This window comes from Durio zibethinus, chromosome 17, assembly GCF_047325235.1.
Source record: "Durio zibethinus cultivar Kanyao isolate XHJ-2024 chromosome 17, ASM4732523v1, whole genome shotgun sequence".
NCBI lineage: Eukaryota > Viridiplantae > Streptophyta > Magnoliopsida > Malvales > Malvaceae > Durio > Durio zibethinus.
Genome location: NC_143178.1, coordinates 7297626 through 7321263, shown reverse-complemented (window position 1 = coordinate 7321263; position 23638 = coordinate 7297626). Strand labels below are relative to the sequence as shown.

General features: G+C 32.0%; 2 protein-coding genes and 1 pseudogene across 4 annotated transcripts; 2 read left to right on the top strand and 1 right to left on the bottom strand.

Annotated features, from left to right (window-relative positions):
• Positions 1–4676: 4676 nt before the first annotated feature.
• On the top strand, positions 4677–8682 carry LOC111280872 (putative receptor-like protein kinase At5g24010 pseudogene; annotated as a pseudogene). Its single transcript, XR_016329153.1, has 2 exons — positions 4677–7429; positions 8353–8682. The product of XR_016329153.1 is annotated as a putative receptor-like protein kinase At5g24010 pseudogene (transcript).
• A 508-nt stretch (positions 8683–9190) lies between these two features.
• On the top strand, positions 9191–13251 carry LOC111280883 (uncharacterized). Its single transcript, XM_022868416.2, has 4 exons — positions 9191–9730; positions 10825–11086; positions 11726–11793; positions 12560–13251. The coding sequence occupies exons 1-4, from the start codon at positions 9596–9598 to the stop codon at positions 12812–12814; spliced, it is 720 nt and encodes a 239-aa protein (XP_022724151.1). The 5' UTR covers positions 9191–9595; the 3' UTR covers positions 12815–13251.
• A 1440-nt stretch (positions 13252–14691) lies between these two features.
• On the bottom strand, positions 14692–17233 carry LOC111280893 (uncharacterized). 2 transcript variants are annotated; one of them, XM_089746376.1, is made up of 2 exons: positions 17065–17233; positions 14692–15956 (listed from the first exon to the last, which is right to left on the bottom strand). In XM_089746376.1, the coding sequence occupies exon 2, from the start codon at positions 15507–15509 to the stop codon at positions 14880–14882; it is 630 nt and encodes a 209-aa protein (XP_089602502.1). In that variant the 5' UTR covers positions 15510–15956; positions 17065–17233; the 3' UTR covers positions 14692–14879. The 2 variants fall into 2 exon arrangements, with proteins under 2 accessions (XP_089602502.1, XP_022724160.2); XM_022868425.2 differs by having other exon boundaries at positions 14692–15953.
• Positions 17234–23638: the final 6405 nt, after the last annotated feature.

The following is a 23638-nucleotide window of genomic DNA, read 5'->3' as shown; positions in this document are numbered from 1 at the left end:
CCAATGGCTAGGAAGTATTGTTTCATTTCCCATAGAAAATTGCCCACATCCTTTATGAACCTAGCTCTCTTGTAGTTCTTTGGCTTAAGAACCTCCACTTAAGCTTTATTGTTATAGTTAGCACACCATTCCTAATGGCTACCTTGTATGCCATGAGCTCCCCTTTGAGCTTTTTCATCTCCTTGTACATTACCTCCACCATGGCCTCCGAGGCTTCATTATTTTGAGTGAACATGTCGATGGTTTCATTAAAAGCACCATGGAGATCTCATCTTCTATTTCCTTGAACTTTCCATGAGGTTTGACACAATCATCTCCACATTGGCTAAGTGGCTATATAGGGTCACATGATACTACTATATTTGAAAATTTTAAATTAAAAAAGATATATATATATATATTTAGATTATTTGGAAATATATTTTTTAAAAATATATATTTAAATTAGATTTTATTGCTAACAACTTAAAAATAATTGAATTGGTCTTTTACTTAAATTTTAAAATTTTGTATAATTAAATAATTTTTACATGTATATTTTTTTGATAAATATCTTAAATTAGAAAATATCTTACATGTCATTATATAGAAAAAAAAATTAAGAATTTTCCTACGTATTAAAAAGAAAAACCATCCATTTAAATTTTCACATAAATAAATCTTATTAGATTTTTATGTATATTATAATATAATATTATATATGATTTGTGCTGATATATTATGATTTTACAACTTCAAAATCAAAATTATTTCAAGAACTTGTAACACTGTCCGAATTTGTTTTTCTAACAAAAATGTTTAGTTCGACAAGTTTAACAATGCTTAGAATTACAAACTAACCTGTTTAAGTAATTAGGTTTGTGTCAATATTTTTTATATTTGAAACTATTAAATTTTGAATGTTTGTTATTAAAAATAAAAATTTTACTCTACTATTATATTATGGATAACTACATAATTTTTGTTAACATTTTAGTACAACATGAAATGATTAATTTACTTAAACTTGATTTTATTTATATATTTCAATATTACTAATAATTGAATGGATTTAAATGGATAGATATTTGGGTTAAATGAGTTAATCTTTCTTAACATAGTTAAATTAAAAAAAATGTTAGAGAGCATTTAATGGTTAAAAAGATAACCAAATCTTATCTCTTTATTAGAGATTGTTAATAAATAATCAAAAACATTTTAAATATTTGAATCGACCTGACGTGTTCAGAGTTATGTTAATTCAGTCATGCCACTTTTATCCTTTAAGTGTCTCATTTTTTTTTGTCTATAAATATGAATATTCAAGTACTATAAAATATCATTCAATCCTACATTATTCTCAACTTTCTATTTATTTTTTTTTCACCTTTTTTCATACCTTTGACTTATGCATTGGAATTCTCAATTTCCTATGTATATATTTTTTCATATCGATCTATGATTTACACGTTGAAATATAAACACTTGCTTTTACTTCTCACCATTCTCTTCTTTCTTATGTGATTCCATATCTGTTCTTAACTCAAAGCTCAACACAAATAAAAATATTCAAACCTTCGTCAAATGCTTTGATCAATTATGTGTTTGTCACACAAACTGCAATCTTTATAGCATTCTCGGCGAACAATACAAAATTGAGAAACGTTTGTAAAAATATTCACATTTGTCGGCAACCATAGCCCCAACAATCTGCGTCACATCTAAGCACCATCAATGCCTCGCATACACAGTTAAAACAAGGCATTCCTTAATTCAATGATTGAGGTTGAAAACGTTGTTTTAGCATTCTAATTTGAGAGCAAATTCATGATTAATTGTTGATTGAGAAAGTGACATATCCACCAACCAACTAAAAAATTTCAACGAATTTGGCAAACCCCACCACCAATTTCTTGTCATAATAAAAGAGTGACGAGGCTGGATTTAGCAAAGGTGTGAAAAGTAGTACCACTTGGCGTAGCTGCGAATTAAATGAAATCTTTTAGTCGAAATTTATAAAATTTTTTAATATAAATAATTTAGTTAAAAATTTTAAAAAATTATTTATATTAATAATGAAAAGATCAATAATATATATAAAAAATTATTAAAAATATTATTTATAATTTAAATTTGGTTAATATTTATTCAATGATAAAATTTTTATCAAAACTCTTATTAAAAAATCATTTAAGAGATATATAAAAATTTATTAATATTTCAAAATTTACACATTTAATTTATATAATAAAATTTTTGAATTTATTATTTTGAATTTATTATTTTAATTTTGATTTAATCATTTTTAATAAAACAATTTATAAAATTTTCACTTAAAAATTTTTATCTAAATATTAAATAATTTTTAAATCAGTTAATATATTATTGAAATTAGTATTTAGATATTATAAGTTCAAGAGAATTAATATAAATTATGTCATTTTCAATTAGATAAGTAGTAAAGAAAAGAGTTTAAAGATAAATTAAAAATTTTAAAAAATAAATATATATTTGACATTTATATTATACACATTTTTATCAATTTGATATTTAAAAAAATAAAATTATTAATATTTTAATTTTATTATTCATTTTAATATTTAAAATTAATTTTATTAATCATCATATGATATAATATAAATATCTAATAAAATATTAATACGTATTAAAAAAATTAATTCACAAAATATTATCAATTATAATATTAATATTAAAAAAAATTTAAATTCTAAAAAATTTTAAAACAATTTTAAAAAAGCTTAAATATTATTTTAATTAGAGCACCACACCGACCATTTTAATTCTTGGTCTAAATTTTTCGGCGTAACTTCCATTTTATCGTTGGCCTGGCAAGCACAAGCGTTCTCCAATCACGACTTGATTTCGTGTTATTATCGCTATCGACGACGACGAACACTTTTTTTTTTTATATTTGCCTGCCAGCTGTTACCTGATATTTGAAACGGGATCTTATCGATTTTATTTATCTGGTTTTTTTTTTTTTTTTTTGCCAAGAAGGGAATTGGGATCTTATCTGATTACTCTCTGCTTTTATTATTAATTTACAACTGAAAAATGAAAATACAACGCAAATTTTAGTTTTAAAACAATCATTATTTTCAGTATAAAAACAAATATTATTATATTTGTAATTTATTTATTTAATTAATAATTTTAAAAATATTTTATTAAATTTAATAAATAAACTTATAAATATTAATTAAATTTGTTTATGAATTATTTATTAAAGTTCTGTTTATTTACACTTTTAAATATAAATAAAAATAAATAATACAAATAAATTTTATTATATTTATAATTTATTTTATAATTATTTATTAAATTTAATAAATAAATATAAACTAATAATTATTGATTATCATTCTATTCATTTATATCCCTAACTAAATATTTTGGAAGAGCAAAACCGATGGCATAAATATTATTCACATTTTTTGTATTTTTGGAAGGATTTGCCGACCAACCCGAACAGTCAGTATATATATTTTTTCTTTGGTAAAACGATTTTTTTTTTTTTTTTGAATTGACATGGTGTGTCTGATTATTTAAACCATGTTTATTTTCTTGGGAAGATTGAAGGCGGAAGAAGACCTGTCACTTTGCTCCACGCCATTTGGGATTTGGAAACTTGTAAAAATTGAAATAATTCATTTTCGACGCGTAAAAACTTCTGTCGCTAAAAACTGTACAGCTATTCTCAAGGGAAAATAATGATGTATCTGCTAAGCTTTTGCAGGAGCCATTGTTGGAATGCCAGTGAGAAAAAAAAAAGTATTAGTATTATGTAAGTTTCGGAAACTCAGCCCTGAGACTCTGAAACGAAAATGGAAGACAGGCAACAGCAGCCCCATTTCTCTTCCAATTTAAAGTTCAGGGACTTTACATTAACTTATGCAATAAATTTTTAGACATGTGATGCATAAATGCAACAATAAAAACGGAAGTAGTCATACCTAAGCGTAGCAGTGCTGCTTAATGTTAGGGATGAGATAAATAATCCATAATGCGGCCCCAAGGAAGGTATTTTTTATTATAATTTAAGACTTAATTAATTCATAAAATAATATATCAATCAGGATTGAAATTTAAATTCATATTTGCAACCTATTCTTTTATTTTTTAAACTATAGGCCTGTAAAAAAAAAATTCAAATAGCAATTTGTCCGATGCTCAAAGTAAAATCTTATAGGTAAATTGTACAATTTAATTACTAAAAATTTAGATGTTCATGGTAAGAGAGAAATTTTGATTTTTATGTGTAAAATCCGAAAAGAGAGTACAAAAAAAAGATAGTTAAAACTTGTCAAAATGAGCAAGGTTACGTAGTCTTGTGGTGTCATCAATGCCTTCAGCAAGCAAATAGTGGGCAGGGAAAAAAGTTTAATTTAATTTTTATTTTTTATTTTAGTTCAAAAGAAGGTAGAACTCTTACAAGTAAGAAAAAGAGATTTTAATTGGAAATCAGAACTTTTATATTTTTGTAAAATCTTCTTAGCACTAGATCGGAAGATAAATGTTCAATTTATTTCGTTTCTACATGTTCTGGTCCTTGTTTCTTGGCATGAACTGAAAGGTATTTTGGTGGGGATTTTCGCATGCTCCGCTGGACCATACTTGGGATAAAAAAAGCAATTATTTCTCCTATTTATCATCCACAATTGCTAAAAGAGTACTTTGCACGAATGTGAACGGTCCAAAAAAAAAATGCTTTGATATATTCCAGAAAAACCATCAATTTCCAGGGCCAAATCCAGTGTCTCCCACTTCTCAAAACTCTAAATGAAAGCTCCTGCGATCCAGTTCTTCAAACGCTGTCTCTCTTCTTCAACGCTTTACCATTATATATTCCAATGTGTTAGATTTTCTCTCTTTATCTGTTGAAGAACCCAAAATAATCTTTTTAAGCCACCTTCCATGGATACCCAAAGGCTTCACCTTTTCTTTCTAACTCTCCTTTCACTCCTTTATATCTCTACATCTTTCCTACCCACAAACAACTTCCTCCTCAACTGTGGATCAAGGGGCAACACTTCATTCTATAACCGCATTTTTATAGCTGATTCAGCCAAACGTTCAGTTTCCCTCTCGGCAGAGCGATCCGTTTCACTCACGGACCGAAACCCATCTCCAAATTCACCCATTTTATACCATACGGCTCGCGTTTTCACCACTGACTCGAGCTATAAGTTCAACATCAAGAAAAACGGGACAGGGACTCACTTGGTACGTCTCCATTTCTCCCCATTTCAAGCTCAAAATTTTAACTTAGCATCTTCCAGATTCAATGTTGTGGCTAATGGCTTCTTGTTACTGAGTGGTTTTAGTGCTTACAATTTGCTGCTTAAAGAGTACATATTGAAAATAGATGGTGAAGTTCTTGAAATTAAGTTTAGTCCTGTAGGTGATTCTGGTTTTGCATTTGTAAATGCAATTGAGGTATTTTCAGTTCCTAAAGACTATATTATTGATGATGGAGCTAAGTTGGTTAGTGGTGACGGAATTGAAGAGTACAAGAACTTAACATCGCGGGTTTTAGAGACTATTCATAGGATTAATGTTGGTGGTTTAAAGCTAACTCCTTTTAATGACACTTTATGGAGAACTTGGATCCCTGATGATGGCTTTCTTGTGTTTAAACCTGCTGCAAAACGAGCAGTTGCCACTCATGTACCAAATTATCAGAATGGGGGTGCAACCCGTGAAATTGCCCCGGACAGTGTTTATATGACTGCACAGCAGATGAACAGGGATAATTTGACATTGAATGGTTGGTTCAATATCACTTGGGACTTTCCAGTAGGTTCACTTGGTGCTCCACACTTAGTTAGGTTGCATTTTTGTGATATTGTCAGTCCTGCACTTAATCTGTTGTACTTCAATGTGTACATCAATGATTACTCCGCTTATCGGGATTTGGATTTGTCGATGCTTACATATCATGCTCTTTCGTCACCGGTCTACTTAGATTTTGTTGCACATTCGGATGATTCAGGGGTTGTACGTGTAAGTGTTGGACCTTCAGATTTGAGCACTCCTTCAAAAATTAATGCCATTCTAAATGGGGTAGAGATCATGAGGTTGGTAAATCTTAAAGGTTTGCATGCTGGGTCTAAGAGGAAAAACGTTTGGATTTTGGTGGGTTTTATTTTTGGAGGCTTTCTTATCTTTTGTTTGGCTGCAGCTTCAGTTCTGCTTGCATTTAAGTGCAAGAAGAAGAAACCAAAACCACCCAGACGTGTAGAAAGTGCTGGTTGGACACCGCTATGTGTTTATGGGGCCAGTTCATATAGTAGAATGTCTGAAGGGACTGTTACAACATCTCAAGGTCCTAATGGTTATCACAGCTTGAGAATCCCTTTTGTTGACATTCAAACAGCAACTAACAATTTTGACAAGAGTTTAATTATTGGAATGGGTGGATTTGGTATGGTTTACAAAGGGGTCCTTAAAGACAATACTAAGGTTGCTGTAAAGAGAGGTGTCCGTGGATCAAGGCAGGGTCTTCCAGAATTCCAGACTGAAATAAGTATTTTGTCGAAGATTCGTCACCTGCATCTTGTTTCACTTGTTGGGTATTGTGAAGAACAGTCAGAAATGATACTAGTCTATGAGTATATGGAAAAAGGGCCATTGAAGAATCATTTATATGGTTCAAAATATCCTCCTTTGTCTTGGAAGCAAAGGCTTGAAATATGCATTGGCTCAGCTAGAGGTCTTCACTACCTTCATACCGGTTCAGCACAAGGTATCATTCATCGCGACATTAAATCTACTAATATATTGCTTGATGAAAATTATGTGGCCAAGGTTGCTGACTTTGGTCTCTCAAGATCTGGCCCATGTCTCAATGAAACCCATGTAAGCACTGGGGTAAAGGGTAGCTTTGGGTATCTTGATCCTGAGTATTTTCGGAGACAGCAACTTACTGATAAATCAGATGTTTATTCATTTGGGGTTGTGCTTTTTGAGGTACTTTGCGCTAGGCCCGCTGTTGATCCATTGCTTGCTAGGGAGCAGGTGAACTTAGCAGAATGGGCAATGCAGTGGCGGAAAAAAGGAATGCTTAGGAAAATTATTGATCCCCACCTTGTGGGACAAATAAAACCTAGCTGTTTGAAGAAATATGGAGAAACAGCTGAGAAATGTTTGGCTGATTACGGTGTTGATAGGCCAACCATGGGTGATGTCTTATGGAATTTGGAGTATGCACTTCAGCTTCAAGAATCAGGGCCAGAAGAACCACGTGAAGGCAGCAACATGAATGGAATGGATTGTCCAACATCCAGTGTTACTCCATTTAGCAATGCTAGGACAGAGAGAGATGATGGTACTGGTTGTTCAGACTTAACAACAAGCGATGTTTTTTCACAATTGATGACGAATGAAGGCAGATAATTTAAACAGTCAATGCTGCATAGATACAATCAAGGTCACTTCTCATTCTCAATTAGTTCTCCTAGAATCAATATATATATATATATATATTGGAAGTTTTAGTTGAGGTTTATATTCTTTTCTTTTCCTTAAGAATCCAGATTGTTGTATATTTAGGATATAGATGACTGTTGTGATCCTAAAGGAATTGTAGATTTCTCTCCCCTCCCAACTTGTTTTTATTGGTTGAGTTGCTAACTTAAAGCCTGATTATGTTGATGTTGAATTTGGATACTTGCATGAAAGTCGAGTCAGTAGTGATCAGTACTGGTTAAAATGAACTTTTGAAAACCTGAAACCGAGAATAAAGAGCCTGTTTAACATTGTAGACACATTCAGATCATTTGAGGATAAAGTAAGGCAACACCTCATATAATGGTTTCTTGCCCTTGTGACTTCCATGTGCCCTAATTCAAGCTGCAAGAAACCTCTAGTGCTTGCTTAATTGTTACTGATAGTAGTTTAGTACTAGTATTTGGAGTGTTATTAACTTTGCCACCACGTGAAATACTGAATATTAAAACTGTTCACGATAAAGCTTGAATGTGAACCATGAAGTTTGTATTTTTCTCCTGAAGTTGTCAGCAAAAGTATATCTATCCGTAGACTTCCTCTGGCTGATATCAACTGTGAATTCAAGACACGCAGTGATAGACAACTGGCTCACCTAACCAGTGACATCGTGTCCTTTAAAAAAAAGAAAAGCACATGCCAATAGGAATCCCTTTTCCTTTTTTACTTTCCTTTTTTAAGATAAAGAATATTGATTTCTAATTTGTGCTCTAAACTTCATTTATCTGTCGAGTTAAGCCTTATTTATAATCACGTTTTTTCAAGTTTGAAATGGGTTAGTGCATGCTATAGAATAAGAAATTTATGTACAGGTAAACTTATGTAATGGTACTTGGATTTTTCCAGATAAGGTAAAATAAATGGGAAATTCCAACATGAATTGGGTGGCAGACAGTGGCTCTGCTGAAAAACTTGGTGGAGAGGAGATTCACTGTGAAAGGCTCTGATCGAAACAAAAGTCTCAATCTCTAGCACTGTGTTGTACAGAGGAGGTAATGAAGTGCAGAGGGGGCAAATGCTGATGCCTAATGGCCAATGGGCCCTAGTCAAACTGTACCTACATTCTTTGTAGGAAGTGCACTCTGGGTGGGAGCAGGAAGAAGGTTGGCCGCCCGTCAGCCTTACCTACTCCCACTTTGAGTCTTCATCGTTATGAATATCATTCATTTTAATCTACTTTTCCACTTTTAGTTTAATAAACAAAAAAACATTTCTGTAGCTTTTGACCCACAAATGCACACTCATTGCATTCACCCTTTATTCTGGATCCATAATTATTGTTTAAGAATAACTTATTATTATATTAAGAAATATTTTGCATTATTTTAATCAAATTAAAAATAATATATGGATTATTTTTATAAATTAACGTTTTTTATATTTTTGGCCTAAAATCTACACTACCATTCACTTTGCAGGCAAAATCAACAAAATGTAGTGAAATTCATTTTTTTTTTCTAAAGGTTAAAAATTTTTTTTAAAATATTTGGTTTTAATTTTTGCACAAAACTGCTGAAAGAGAGTTAGAGAGAGGCGGGGCTATTACTTCAGAGTTCAAAAACGAGGACCGAGGAGGGCAAAGAGATAATTTCATAAGAAGACGTCCGTGTCTGGGAGAGGGGCATCCAATCCAACTCAGTGCCCGACCGTAGTAAAAAATTGGAATAGACATGACTAACTATCTACCCCAGGCCCCTCCTTTCCGTAATTTTTATCAACTTCCAAGGGCCATTTCAAAATTCCCGTCATTGACCCCTAGAATGTCTTTCTTCTTGCTTAGTAACGGAAACGCCGGGCGATAATAGCTTTTCAAACATTAAAAAGAAACTCTCTTTCTCTCTCTAATCGAATCTTGAGACTCCCCCTCCCCAAAAAAAAAAAAAACCCCCACTTTTATCTAAAAGAATTGTACATTAAATTCCAAAAGAGAGCGAAAAAGCAAAGTGCAAAAGAGTGAGGAAGCTTATTTTTTTGGAACCGAATTGAATCGTTGGATTCCGAAGCTTAAAGGGAGTATGGGTTAGGGTTTTCTGTTGTGTGTAAAAATTCGAAACCATAGAGGGAGAGAGGTTAGCGTTTTGGGGTGAAGATGACGGAGGTGATATTACATATATATGATGTGACGAACAGTGGATCGGATAAAACGAACAGCACGATTGTTCAAATCAACAAGGTCTTCAAGGACGGAATCGGCCTCGGCGGCATCTTCCACAGCGCCGTTCAGGTCCCATCTTTCTCACGCTCTTCTTGAATTTTGCATTTCTTTTGCATTCTTTCATGTTGTGGGTAAACGAGATCTAGGGTTTCTGGTTTGGAAAATTTTGGCTTTGTGTTGTATATCTAGGGTTTTACTTGTTTAGTTAAGTGGCAAATGTTTAAATGGTGATTTTAAATAAGATCTAACTGTTTGGTTGGTGCATTCAAGTCTTCTTGTATAATGTAGATAAAGAATTTTATCAAAGAAAGGGGGGCTTTAGATCTTTATTTTGCTTAAAAGGAGTAATTTAAGCTTTCAAGGTAGCTAGGAAGGAAGAGAGAATACTGCAAAGAAAGGATCCATGGTTACTTGCAGGGTAAAGGCTTATATTTTCATTGTTTCTTTTGTAGCGTGAGAAAAGTATTAGTTTATTTTATGTCCTTTTAATATATGGAATTCACCTAAAGAATTCTGAGTAATATGGAGTGTCTTCAGCTGGGGCCAAAGTTTTTCAGAGCAAAGGACTATGGTAGTCTTTACAGAGTTTTAAGTGAAGCTCTGCAGCTTTTTTTTCCTTAAGAGGATTTTGCAGCTAGATGTTAGGTCTTTGGGAATTATATATATCTATTTCTTGCTTTATTTTTGAAAGAATTCATAGAAATTTTGCCAATATGTTACCTTATCTTGGAGAATCTTGCAACTAAATTATGTTAGTGGGAAAGACAGGGAACATGTTCGCTTCTGAGTTCTTAAAGTTATGGGTACTGGCAATGGTTATCTTCACTTTTTACCAATTTAGCTTTGGTTTTGTCATTAATCTTGTTGCTCATTCTTTACATGCCCATTGTTGTCTCTATAGTCTAATTTTGTTGAAACCGTAACAGAAATAAACTGAATCAGATAGCTTTAGATATATATATATATATATATATATATATATTTTTTATATGGATATCATACGATTTATTAGTTCTCCAAAGTGAATGCTGCAAGCAGTATTTATTCGGTCAGAATGGGTAAACATTTTGGTTGTCAACTTCTAATGACACTTTCTTTATCATAAATTTGTTATTCATGCCATTTTTTTGTCAAGCTTATTAACTTTATTTGCATATTGGCAGGTATATGGAGATGATGAATGGTCTTTTGGCTTCTGTGAGCAAGGGTCTGGAGTTTTTAGTTGTCCTTCTGGCAAAAATCCAATGTATACATATCGTGAGTCCATGGTCCTGGGAAGAACTAGCTTTTCAATATTCAAGGTGAACCAGATCTTGCGGGAACTTAGTAGAGAGTGGCCTGGAAGTTCCTATGACTTGTTATCCAAAAATTGCAACCACTTCTGTGATGAGTTCTGCAAAAGGCTTGGTGTTCAAAAGCTTCCGGGTAAACTTAAGATTTGTTGTATTCTTGTAGTTGAGTTGAACGGCTGTAGGCATCCGTAGTGATTACTGCTTTGCTATCCCTACAACTTTGTAGCCCACCGGCAGATGGCCAAGTTCGTTAATATAGCTTTTTAGTTGAATTTTCGAGGAAGGCTTCGTTTCATACCTATTTTTATTTTATGAATATTGCTATTCCATGATTGCATAAAATTGTTCAATGACCATCAAGTACAATATCTAAACACTGTTTTGTGCCTTACCTCATGTAACTTATGCCTGCCCTTTCTTGATGTCAAGTGGTGGAGAATATTGTGTTTACTACCAAATATTAATTTGTGAGTGCCAAATACGAGCTGAGTACTTTGCTGCTTCTGTTCCATCGTCTTTGTTCTTTAGTGATAAACCTGAATATCAGACAGAAAACTAATTTATGGTCTGGCTTGGGCTACCTACCTTATTCTTAGTGTTAGGGTGTGAGGGCTAGGGCAATCATATTACTTTCGTTTCACTTGGTACGCAGGCCCATGGCTGGCTGTAATTTGAGGAGATAAAATGTGGTCAGTAAGAGTGAATAGAGCATCTTCTGTCAGTGCCATTTCAACTTACAGTGGCTTGCTTGTTCTTACAACTTTTTTAACAGGTTGGGTCAATCGTTTTGCCAATGCTGGTGATGCTGCTATAGAAATAGCAGAAAACACTGCCTTACGGGTGAGCAACCTCTTTAATTCATGATTGTTATAATCTGTTGAAATTTTTAACTTTATTGGACTAAACAAGCAGTGCCTGCAAACATATACTCATCCGAACTTTACAAAAATAGATATTTTGTACTTTGAATGTAATAGATGCATGCAGTTGTGCAGGTAAGCATGTGCTATTAAGCTTTATTCCTGACATTACTTTGGCTTCATTCTATATATCACTTGACTCGTGTATGACTATTACATTATGTGTTCAGTTGTTATTAGGACTGTTTGTTTATCTCAAAGGCATCTTGTGGAGGTGTCTTGCCTTGAAACTTTGTGAACATAGAAAAAGGTTGTTATAGCATCTTCTGATTGGGCACTACATTATTATCTTGATATTGCAAGGATAGAAGATGCTTACGAAATAAAATTTGCAGTAACTTTTTTTCTGCTTGTTTCTCAACTTTTGCTGTCTAGTCATTTGTGCATGTTGTGTTAAAATTTTCTTTAAAAATTGCCCTGAAGCTGAAATGCAATCTATGTTTTTATTCCAATTCTGAATTCACAAGCATTAAAACAAAAATTAAAATTTGCAGTAATGTTCTTTCCCACTTCTCCCTCCACCTCCTTTTCTAGTTTTTGATGCATGTTGTGTTGAAGTTTGCAGCAAAAAGTTATCTAAAACTCAAACTAATTGTGAGGCTGAAATCGTGAAATGTCCTAAAGCTTAGAAGTTTAAGCCCTTGCTAGGGTCACTGCTTAAAATTGCTGCATGTTAATTATTGCAGTTGAGACAAGCCAAGACTGAGATAGTATCAGCCAGCAAAGTGGCATATCGTTTCCTTGTGGGTTTTACCTCTGGTTCTAGTGGTGGTAATGATTCCCCTGGCAATTCAAATAGAGGAAGCCCCAGATTGCAAACAGCTTGGTTTAAAAACCTCGCCAGTACTGGTGCCAAACCATCTGGCAGTTCTGAAATTGAGATTCTGGATGACAATATTCTTCACCAGCAAAGGCAACAGAATTCTGCACAGACAATGTGACTAAATTTTCAAGATTCGGAAAGACCTTGACGACTGGGTTCACAAGATGTGGAACGACCATTGCAACAGAATTCACAAGATTCAGAACAACCACTACAACAGAATTCTTGGCATAATATTTGACGGAAACGCTTTCTGGAAGCATCTTTTGTTGTTTACTACTTGTAACTCTGCATAGCCAATCAAGAAGTTATTCATTCTGTATCAATGTAAAATGTTCATTTCTTGTCCCAACTGAAAATTTCAAATCATGCCCCGTGGACTGAAGTACATTGTGAAGACTCCAAAGTCAAAACCAATGGTGTTTTTCCTCTGAAAAGTCTGATGCGGTGCTTGGGGCATTATTCATTTGTTCCCGCTAGAGATAGCCAATTTGTAGGTAAAATTGAATCTATTTGTATGGTACAAACTTTTTATAAAGTGATTCTTGTTCCTAATTACTTGTATATGTTCTGCAAGAAATGATTGGATACAACCCAACAGCTATCCAAAGCACTAGCACCCCGAGGCAGGAGTTAGTGTCACTTGCCGTTTTCTTCTTACAAAATCGGTTTATTGGAGGGAACAGCATCAATGTTTATACGTTTAGTAATATTTTTTCTATTCAATGTGGGATTAACGTACTTCTTTTGCCTTTTAAGGATGTCAGAGGTGACATTTTTCTCCACCTAATTTTGTGATGTTCTTGTCACGATTTTTATCCTGCCTACACCCCTTTTGAGTGTTGGTGTGATTAGATTGTCACCGTATTTTATCACAATATTTTGTTAAGTAATTAGATTGATTTATTTTATTTATCACTATTAAGACATATGACATTGAGTAAAATAAGTTAAAAATTGACTTTGATATCATTTGTCAAACAACCATTAATATCTTTTTGCAAAATCAAATTATTAGTACTATGATGTCAATGTTTATATATTTAGTGACCTTTTCGTATAAAATTAATACACTTTACCTTCCTCTATATACGTTCAATGACTTTTTCTTCTTATCTTATATGAAATTAATAGACTTTGCTTGTCTTTTCGGCTCTGGGAGTGACATTCGTACTTAACAATGAATAGGATATTAATTTTTTAGTAAATTAACGATAAATAAGGTTGTAGTAGTGCTAGTCAATTTGTGGAAGGTAATAAACTTGGTTTAAGGAGATGTTTGCTAGGGAATGTAATGCATTAAGGCTTTGTACAATCTAAGTAACGGGGGGATGTAAGCAACTCAAGTACTCAAACTAAAGGCCAAGTCATTCTCTGTCGACTATAGCATCACGAGAGTTGGGGAGAGGGGGTAAGTGGGTGGGAGTGGAAGTTTTACAGAGACTTTCAGGTTTATCCACAAGCTTTAATTTACTTAATTGAACAATTTTATTTATTTATTGAAAACCTATCTTCATTTACAGTCAATTTAGATTCAGGATTGGACAATCGTGCTCCATTTTCATTATGGGACGTCGAATTTCTGATAAAAGCATGGGAAAAAGTTAGCCAGGAGGACGCACATCATTGCCTTAGTCTAATTTCTTCACGGTCAGTCTCGTCGCAGTGTCACATTCTGTGATTTGTCTTATTGATACTACCTTCCCAGTTCCCACCATTCCCAACCACACGAGTGAAAAACAATCAAGGAAAAAGGAATGGTTAAAAGTATGGAAATGGTACCTAAAAGTAGTCACAAAATTGTAATAAAAATTTAGAAAAGCATTACAAGCAAAGATGAACTTGAATGAGAAATAAAACAAATAATTAATAAATCAACAACATTCTAAATCACTTAACAATAAAACATGTATCAATGCATTGAGATAGTGAGTGCCAGTTAATTCATGCCTCAAAAGTATCTTCGAAATCATTCATGTTGAGGAAAAAGAACACTATCAAGAAATGGACCATTTGATAAAATGGTAAACAGAGAGCAAGATAGTGCAACAAGCTTCAATACTGAAGAAGCTGTACAAGAAACAGATGACTGACAGAGTGATGAAAAATATATACAGCACCATTATTCAGACTTATGAGCAAAGACTCCAGGCAACATGGCAACATAACAACAAAACGGTTGTCTAGCTTCTCAACATCCCGTTGATGACAATCCTGTCGACCTCTGCATCCTCTGTAATCTGGAGTGCTGAAACAGCCTGAGCTGCAATAAGACCAGCCGAAAGTCCTGCACTTCCCCAGCCTCCATCCTCAAAACATGGTGCATGTAGATCCCTTCCATAAGCTCCATATGAGAAGGACCAGTCACTATTTCCAAACTCAGTCCACTGGCATCCAGCTCTACACGCATTAGTGACCCACCCTTCACAGTTTGTGTGAGTCTGATGGGGAAGGCAAGCTCTTCCTTCACCCATAAATAGATCAAAATTGCTAGCATAATCCCAACAGTTGAACCCCTCTTTCTTGTTTAGCATAATCTTACACGAATCATCAGAGTCTTCACCAAGTAGGACATGCAAAGCAACAGCCTCAGAAATTGCAGCACCTTCCTCATCAAGCCTCTGCTGTTCTTCCTTCTTTTTCTGTTTCTTTTTTTCTAGTTCAGAACGGATGGCAGCAGAAGTAGCAAGGGCTTTCTCCAAGCGCCTCTTTTTCTTCTCTGCCTGTTTAATACGATCCAACTCATCCTTCACCTGCTTCTTTTTTGCTTTTCTCACTACTGGTTGCACTATATTGCAGGCCTTGTTATCCATGAAAACTTACAAGCTTTAAACCAAGACTTCTGTTTGCTCCGATTTTTTTCTTTAAAAGGGTTCCTCTAAATCATATGCATTTCCCTATGAAGCTGTCTTTTTTCCTTTACCTTTTTTTTCTTCTAAAAACAAACTTCTGATGCTACCTACTTCTAATTAATTTTCTTATTGATAACAATATAATTATTACACACCAAGACTACACCCACTCAGGTCTGCAGGAATATCTCATTTTACGGACAATGCAATCCCAAACAGAAACAACAGGGGAACACAAAAGAGCATAATGGTAAGCATTCACAGGTCCATCCCCTGGCAGCATCCTTCCTAATTTCCCACAACCCTTGCATTTACCCATCTTGTGCACACTGAGAGAACCAATAAGCTTATCCCTGTTGAAAAGCCAATATTGTAGTCCAGTTCAAACAACTCACATGGCCCTCACTACTGCAGTAAAAGAGGAACAACATTTCAGTCATTAGACCATGAAACCAGACTTCATTGCAAATTACACTGTGACACACATGCACGGGTGAAGATGCAGATATTACGGACAAAAATACTAAGACAACCATAAATTGCACTATTTGATAATTAAAAGCTTAACCACAATACTTCATAAAAAAGAATCAACATATTGAACTTAAATAACTCACTGAATAAAACTATCCAGCATCCATAACCTAATTAAACAGAGACAGGCATTTAGATGAACCACTCCAAGTGGGTCACGGACTCCTGATGACTTAAATGTAAAAAACTCTGGAACTCTAGGATAAACAACATATTAACATTCACGGTAATGGTGAGACAAACTACTAGAAGCACATAAAGATAATGCACGTAGCTTTCCCCACGCAGTTAACATGCGAAGCCTCAATCTGTAAATCGAGAGTAATTTAGAGAAGACAAAATATCCATGACGAAATTAAAATGGAAAAGTAAGACCACCATCAATAAAAATAAAGTATACCCAAGTGAGATCACGTCAATTCCAGAAATCCTATAGTTTAGTAAATCTTTACAAAGGGACTAAAATGTTTTGAGAGTAATAAGGACAAATAATCCAAGCTCTATCTGATTGCTTAATTCTTCAAGTAGGAAATACGTAAAACAAAATCCAACTTGCTAATACATCAGACAGTTTAACCCCAAAACGATCTAACCCAACGCCAAGTAAGGGCTCAAGAGGATAAGACAGCTTTATTTAATTAATAAAGTTTCTTACTTTTACCATGTTAATCTCAATTTTCATTTACATTTTCCTTTCCCTTTCCCCCAATTTTCTCGCAACCCAAACAGAAGCTGCTATTGGATCTGTCCTATCGTTTGTTATAAAACCCTAAATTTAGATTGAATTTGTACAGTATCATATTGAAATAACGTGATCCACTCGACTAAGATGTAAAAACACCATAATTAATTAAAATAAATCACTTTAAAACATTAATCAGCATCATATTCAAATACCCATTAATCAAAACCACACAAATAGAGAACCCAAAATGAAAGAAAATTCGCCACCAAGACAAGAGAAGATTTAGATGAATCTAACCTTATCAAGAATGTTGAAAGGGAAAAAGGGCTCTACACTCTCCTTTTAGTGTCGACAAATACGGGAAGCCAAAAGAGAAGAGTTGTAAGTAGAGGTACGTGCTTGGACATGGAGAAAATCAGAGAGAAAATGCAGAAAGAGGGGAAAAAAAGGGACAAAATAACTCATCGGACATCAAAGAGTAACGGAAGAAGGGTAATGGTTGTCTTTTGGCAATGGGAATCGGACACGTAGCACATGAATTTTGGGGTTAAATCTAGAATATCTGACTTTGTTGTTCGGCTGTTTACGGATTGGGAAACTGTGGAGTCGGCCATGTCACGGCTGATGTCACGTCACTTGGCAACTAGTACGTGATGATCGTCCCTGATCGTTCTGGGCCCAGTTGGCCGGAATAATAATAATCGTCGGATTAGATTTCTCGATTTCGACGGATGAGATTGTAGATCTGAAACGATTTATCACACGGAAAAGGGGGAGTTTCGTAATGAACAACTCCAAGGGTAAAATCGTAAAGATACACATAAGATTAAATAGGAATAAGTTTAGGCTTCAAAAGCAAAGTTAGTGTGATGACACGTTCCTTTTAAATGAAAACTAGAATGCTACTCTGCTTCGCATGGGATTTTTTAATTTTTATAAAAATTAATTTTAAAAATTTTATTTAATTTAGTTTTTAAATTTTTTAGATTAAAAAAATTGAAAATCTTATATCTAAAATTTTTTATGTCGTTGTTTATGTTTATTAGTTGTTGTTAATTTTTTTAATTTATTAAAAAAATCTCAAATTTAGTATTTTTTTTAATTATATACTTTTTGTTTTTAAAAGACATTTTTTAAAAATATTTAAAATTTATATCAACAGCTTTTAAAGGATTTTTATTATTTTTTATGAAATTTTTTAGTTGATTTTCATGAATGTTATTTTTTTTTCAATTGATTAGTTTTAGTTATAATTTTTATGTCTTATTATGTTATTGAAATTTAATATGTTAGTTAATTTTAAGATTTTGAAAATTGATTTTTTTTTATAAATTAAATATATTTTACGCACTTTTTTTTATAATTTAGGTGTTTGTTTCTTTTTCTACAAAAGCATTGGAAGGTATTATAATTGCCAACAACGCATCATTTTTTTTGTACTCAACTCTTAATATATATTTTTTATTATAATTATAATTAAGTAAATATTTTTTTTGAAAATTTTTTTTAATTTAAAAAAATTTCACATGATAAAAAAGAGCTCGCCACGTGTTAATATAATAACCTTTCAAAAATATTTTAAAAAATAAAAAAATTGACACATGACAAGTAATTATTTGCCACGTGTTATCATTTTATCCTTTAAGGATAATTTTAATTTGTAGGTTGTAGATATCAATAGATAAGATATACGGCGAATTAAGTATTTTCTATCCTTAACTTTTATATTATTTAATTTTTGTACTTATATTTAACGTATAATTTAAACTCATTTTTATTCTTATTTTCGTGAAGATTTAAATTATATGAATAATTTTCGTATTTATAACTTTTTAAAAGATAAAAATTATTTTTTTATTTTTTTTATTTTTATCTTGTAAATTTATCTATTTTTTATAAATATATATTTTAAATAAAAATATATTAAAAATACAATTACATGATTAATCCTATATTACTTATTAACATTTCATATCTAATAAAAATTTTAAAATTATATTTATTTACGACTTTACCTCCAAAATTTAATACTCATTTGTAATTATATTAGGATAAAAAATTGAATTCTCTATTAAAATTAGATAAATTTTAACATATCTTTCTTTTAGATATATTTAAAAAATAAAAAAATTAATTAAAAACTAAGTAAAGTATATATTAATCTCATAAAATTAAAAAATTACATTAACAACATATTAAATACTGGGGTGATGCTAATTTCTTTGGGTAAATAAAAAGCCCATATCTTCCTAAAGCCCTAAAAAGCAGCGCAATGCTCTCTTTGCAACTCTTCTCTGCAAATCAGTTCAAGTTCTCAAAGAAAAAAATTGTTTTTCTTCTCCGCCAACTCTCAACAAATTCTGAATATCGACGATTAGTATAAACTACTGGTAAATATGCAATTAACTTTCCTTAAAGGACTTATAAATATTTTAGAAATTGTGGTAACATGCTTTTACATCATCTCCTAAAGCAAACAGATAGCGTTTGATATACATGTAGCTAGCTTTATCTGATTAGGTTTGTCAAAGCAATCGAACAAACGACAACAAAGAAATGTCTGACACTTACAAGTATGAAGTCACTGCCACTCTGTGAGTTGGAACGAGTTGATGAAGCATGCCATTCATTTGTACTTGAAGTTCCATGAGTTGGTATGTTGTAACCATCTATATCTAAACTTGGAACTGACATTGCACCACTTGCATGCTCTGGTTTAGTTACTTCTCGTGTAATCTAGCAAGGAAAATGCTCCAAAACTATTGGTTCCCTTCAAAAGGAATTCCTTCCATTAGTATAACCAAATCTTTTTACTTCTGGTTGTGGTATGTGCTACGTATATGCATGCAGAAATTCTTTTAGCAGAAGTAACCAAACATAGCATGAGTTCCATACATCCATACTAATAAAAGAGACTTAACATGAATAACAGAAAACAATATGCTGGAAGGGACTTAGAGTCTTAAAAGAACATTCTAAGTGGTCATAAAATAGGATGTGCGACAACATAGTTGAGCGAAGCATACTTATCCCCACATGTAATGAGATGTTCACCCATGATCTGATTCTTTTGAGGAACTTGCTGTTAAAAGTTTTAACTGCTTCCTAATTGACAAGAAAAGATAATGTGAGATCAAACAAAGCCCAGTTATCAATAGTTTCACATCAAAATTGTTGTTGGGGATAATTATTCGACAATGAGTCACAAAGCTCATCTTGAAAGTTATTCACATGCTTCCACCCCACATTCGTTTTGACAGCTAATATAAGGCGATGAACCCAAGAAGCAGCCATCATACACAGGGGCCTGCCTCGTGCGTTAAATGGAGACGTCTATTTTTCTCATCTAAGAAAATGGAAACGCCAACATCCTTATCCCAAAGAAAAGGACGAGGACTAAGTTACAAGAATGAAACATCAATCATTCTGATTGATTTAAGGGAATATCTAAATAACCATTATTCCACAAGAAAGATATTCAAGTGCGTGCTACCTCAAGTTTTCAAAGCATATACAATGAAATCAACTGTTTACTACTAGGAGTTTTAGCAATGATTGAAAATATAGTTGTGAAATATTATTATATTACTACAGGGGTTTTGGTTTCTAGTGATATTTTTTTTTTTTACGTTTAACGGCGTTTATAAACGTTATTAAAAATTTGTGATGTTTATCAAAAATGCTGGTCAGAGTGTCAGTTATACACGCGTCATAAAAAATAGTGACATTTTCTACAAAACGTCGTTACATTAGTAGCATTTTCTATAAAATGCTATTATATTAGCCACATTTGTATCTGAAAAATGATGTTATTAGTGACGTTTATATCTAAAAATGTCACTAATTTGTATTTGAAAAACGTCACTATATTAGCAGCATTTGTATATTTGACATGTCCTAATTTAATGACATTTTTATAAAAAAAATGCCATTACTTTGGTGGTGTTTGTATCAGAAAAATGTTACTAATTTAGCGTATTTTCTAGCAAGAGCGCTGCTACTTTTAGTGACGTTTGTACCATAAAACGTCACTAAATTATTCATTTAGCAATATTCTTGAACACAAAAGTCGTGAAATTAAGAAATGTATTTTTTTAAACAAAATTTTTTTAATATTTATTATTTTCATAAACGAGCTTAAATTCAAATACTAAAATTAATATAAACTTAATTCACATTCAAATATGTTTTTAATTAACACAAAATTTAATAATTAGTATAATAACATTCAAATTTTTTTAATACATTAACAAAATAAAAATTAAAATGTATGAAATTGATTATTGCATATATTTTGAAGGCTGCTAATTGATGAATAAATTTTTTCACCTTAATCACTAGCATGCTCAAGAACCTATTAAATAATAGCATATAATTATTAACACTTCATTGTAAGCTTTTTTTATATTAAAAAATATAAATATTTACTAAATATAACACTTGAGTTGGAAGACCACCGAGATTAGTTTTTGAAAATCGTTGTTGCATAAAATTCATAAGATGATCGAACCAATCATGCAACTGCTAAAATTTTGCACGCTTATATGCTCATCTTCATTTTAGCACGTTCTTACTCAATTTTGGCATGCTCTTATTCTCTTTCTGCTTCCATTTGCTAGAAACATTATTGTATAGTTTACAACTCCTCTCTCAATATCGCAATGTCTCGCAAAGACTAACTTACTGAGAATGTAAATTACTGAGAGTACGTCCATAGTAGGTAGATGGTGTTGGACCTAATCCAAGGCCTCAGATCCATCCATGCCTTTCTTTTCCAGCAACTTCTATGAATATCTAATTTTTCAATTCTTGCATGTTGAGAGAACTCTCAGATGCTACTTCAATCTCAATAGCCATTTTTTTCTTTTGCTTTCTTCTGTAAATTAGTCATATACAACTATCAAGTTTAATGATTAATTGATAATATGTTAAAAATAGTAAATATTTATTTTTTGTTAAAATAGATATTATAAATTATCACAATTTCTTGTGTTTTGACATTCATGTAAAATTCATCTTTTTTTGTGTGTATTAAGCGAAAAAGTTTCACGCGTCCAATTTAGCCACCCATTTCAATCTCCTATACAAAAGCATATGTTATTTGATAAGATACATATCAACCGTAACTTATTCATACATATCTTGCCTATCAATCAAATTCAAAAATTTTGAATAATTTTAATATCATGTATTTATATGTTGACCCTTTTACAATACAATAGTCTTAAACATAAGCAAACAATAAAAAGATTTTGGTCTTTCACATATATCGATCATGGCAATCAAATTCAATTATTTAGACAAGTTTAATATCATGGATTGAAGCCATTCAAATTTTTCAAAGCCATCCAAATGTTTAATTTGTATTTTTGCCTTTTAAAGGCAAAAAATAGTCTCAAATCGACATAAATGATAATTTTTTCACCCATATCAACCGTAAAAATCAAGTTCAATCAATTGGACAAGTTTAATATCAAGTATTGAAGCTATCTAAATTGTTTAAATAGAACAATAACAAAAAATTTGTAATTTTACCTAAATAGACATAAACAATAACTTTTTCCTACATATCATCTGTCTCAACTAAATTCAAAACTTTTAATAAGTTTAATATCATATATTGAAACTATCAAAACTATTAAAATAGTACAATAACTGTTAATTTACATATTTACCTTTTAACGACACAAAAAGTTCATCTATTGAAATAAGTTTAAAATCATAAACTTACTATTTCTTTTTGCTTTTTTGCAAAACTTTTTGATCCATTTGTGCGGCTATATTTCTGTTGCTTTCTGCTATCAATCCCAATCTATTTTTCTTTTTGGTCATAAAAATTAATTGGGTATATCGTAAAAATACAAATATTACTAATTTAAAGCATAAAATACTTTTATTATTTCATTCTACTATATAAAATTATAAATTAGTACCTCTCATTTTCTTGAGAATCAAAATCTAACTAATTGTTCATATTGTCACCTAATCACATTACAAGGTACATTTTTCATCGTCGCCTCTACAGTTGTATTTCTATCGAAATACTTATTATTCAAATTATGCTTATAATCTTTCCATTTTTTTCCAATGACTTAAGCACAAATGAAGTTGATATTTCAAGTCTTAAGTGTAATAATACAAAAAATAAAATTTTTAATCAATAAACCAAATTAAAATAATTAATTTTTTTATATGTAATTAATTATACTAATACTTTAATAAAGTTTAAAGCATTGGGTCTCAACTCCTTTCCATAATTGCTTTAACTCTTTAATAAGAGGTTGTAAGTAAATGTCTATATCATTACTCGAACCTTTTTTCTCAAAAATTATTATAGACAATATAAATGATTGTTGCTTCATAGTAATCCATGATGGTAAATTGTAAGAAATCAATACAACTGACCAAGTACTATAACAAGTACTCATCATTTTGAACGGGTTGAATCAATCAGATGATAGTCCAAACATAACATTTTAAAGATCAAATGCAATGTCTGAAAACCTAAAATGAAATGATTTTCATGCCAAAGAATCTGTAGGATGCCTCAATGATCCATCATTTGTCTATTTCTCATTATGTCACCTCATTGAATCTGTAGTTTTGAAAGACATGAAGAGTCATTGAAGTCTTGATATTAATGGAGAATAGCATAAAACCTTAACAGGGCTTTTTTTAATACTAACCTTATCACCATCCTTATTTAACCTGTCATCGGGATTTTTGTTCACCAAACGAGAAATACCACACACATGACAAGATTCTTGATTTTTTCTATCACCCCAATACAACATGCAATCATTAGGACAACTATAAATTTTTTTTATATTCGAGACCTAAATCCTTGATCATTTTTTTTATTCCTTACAAG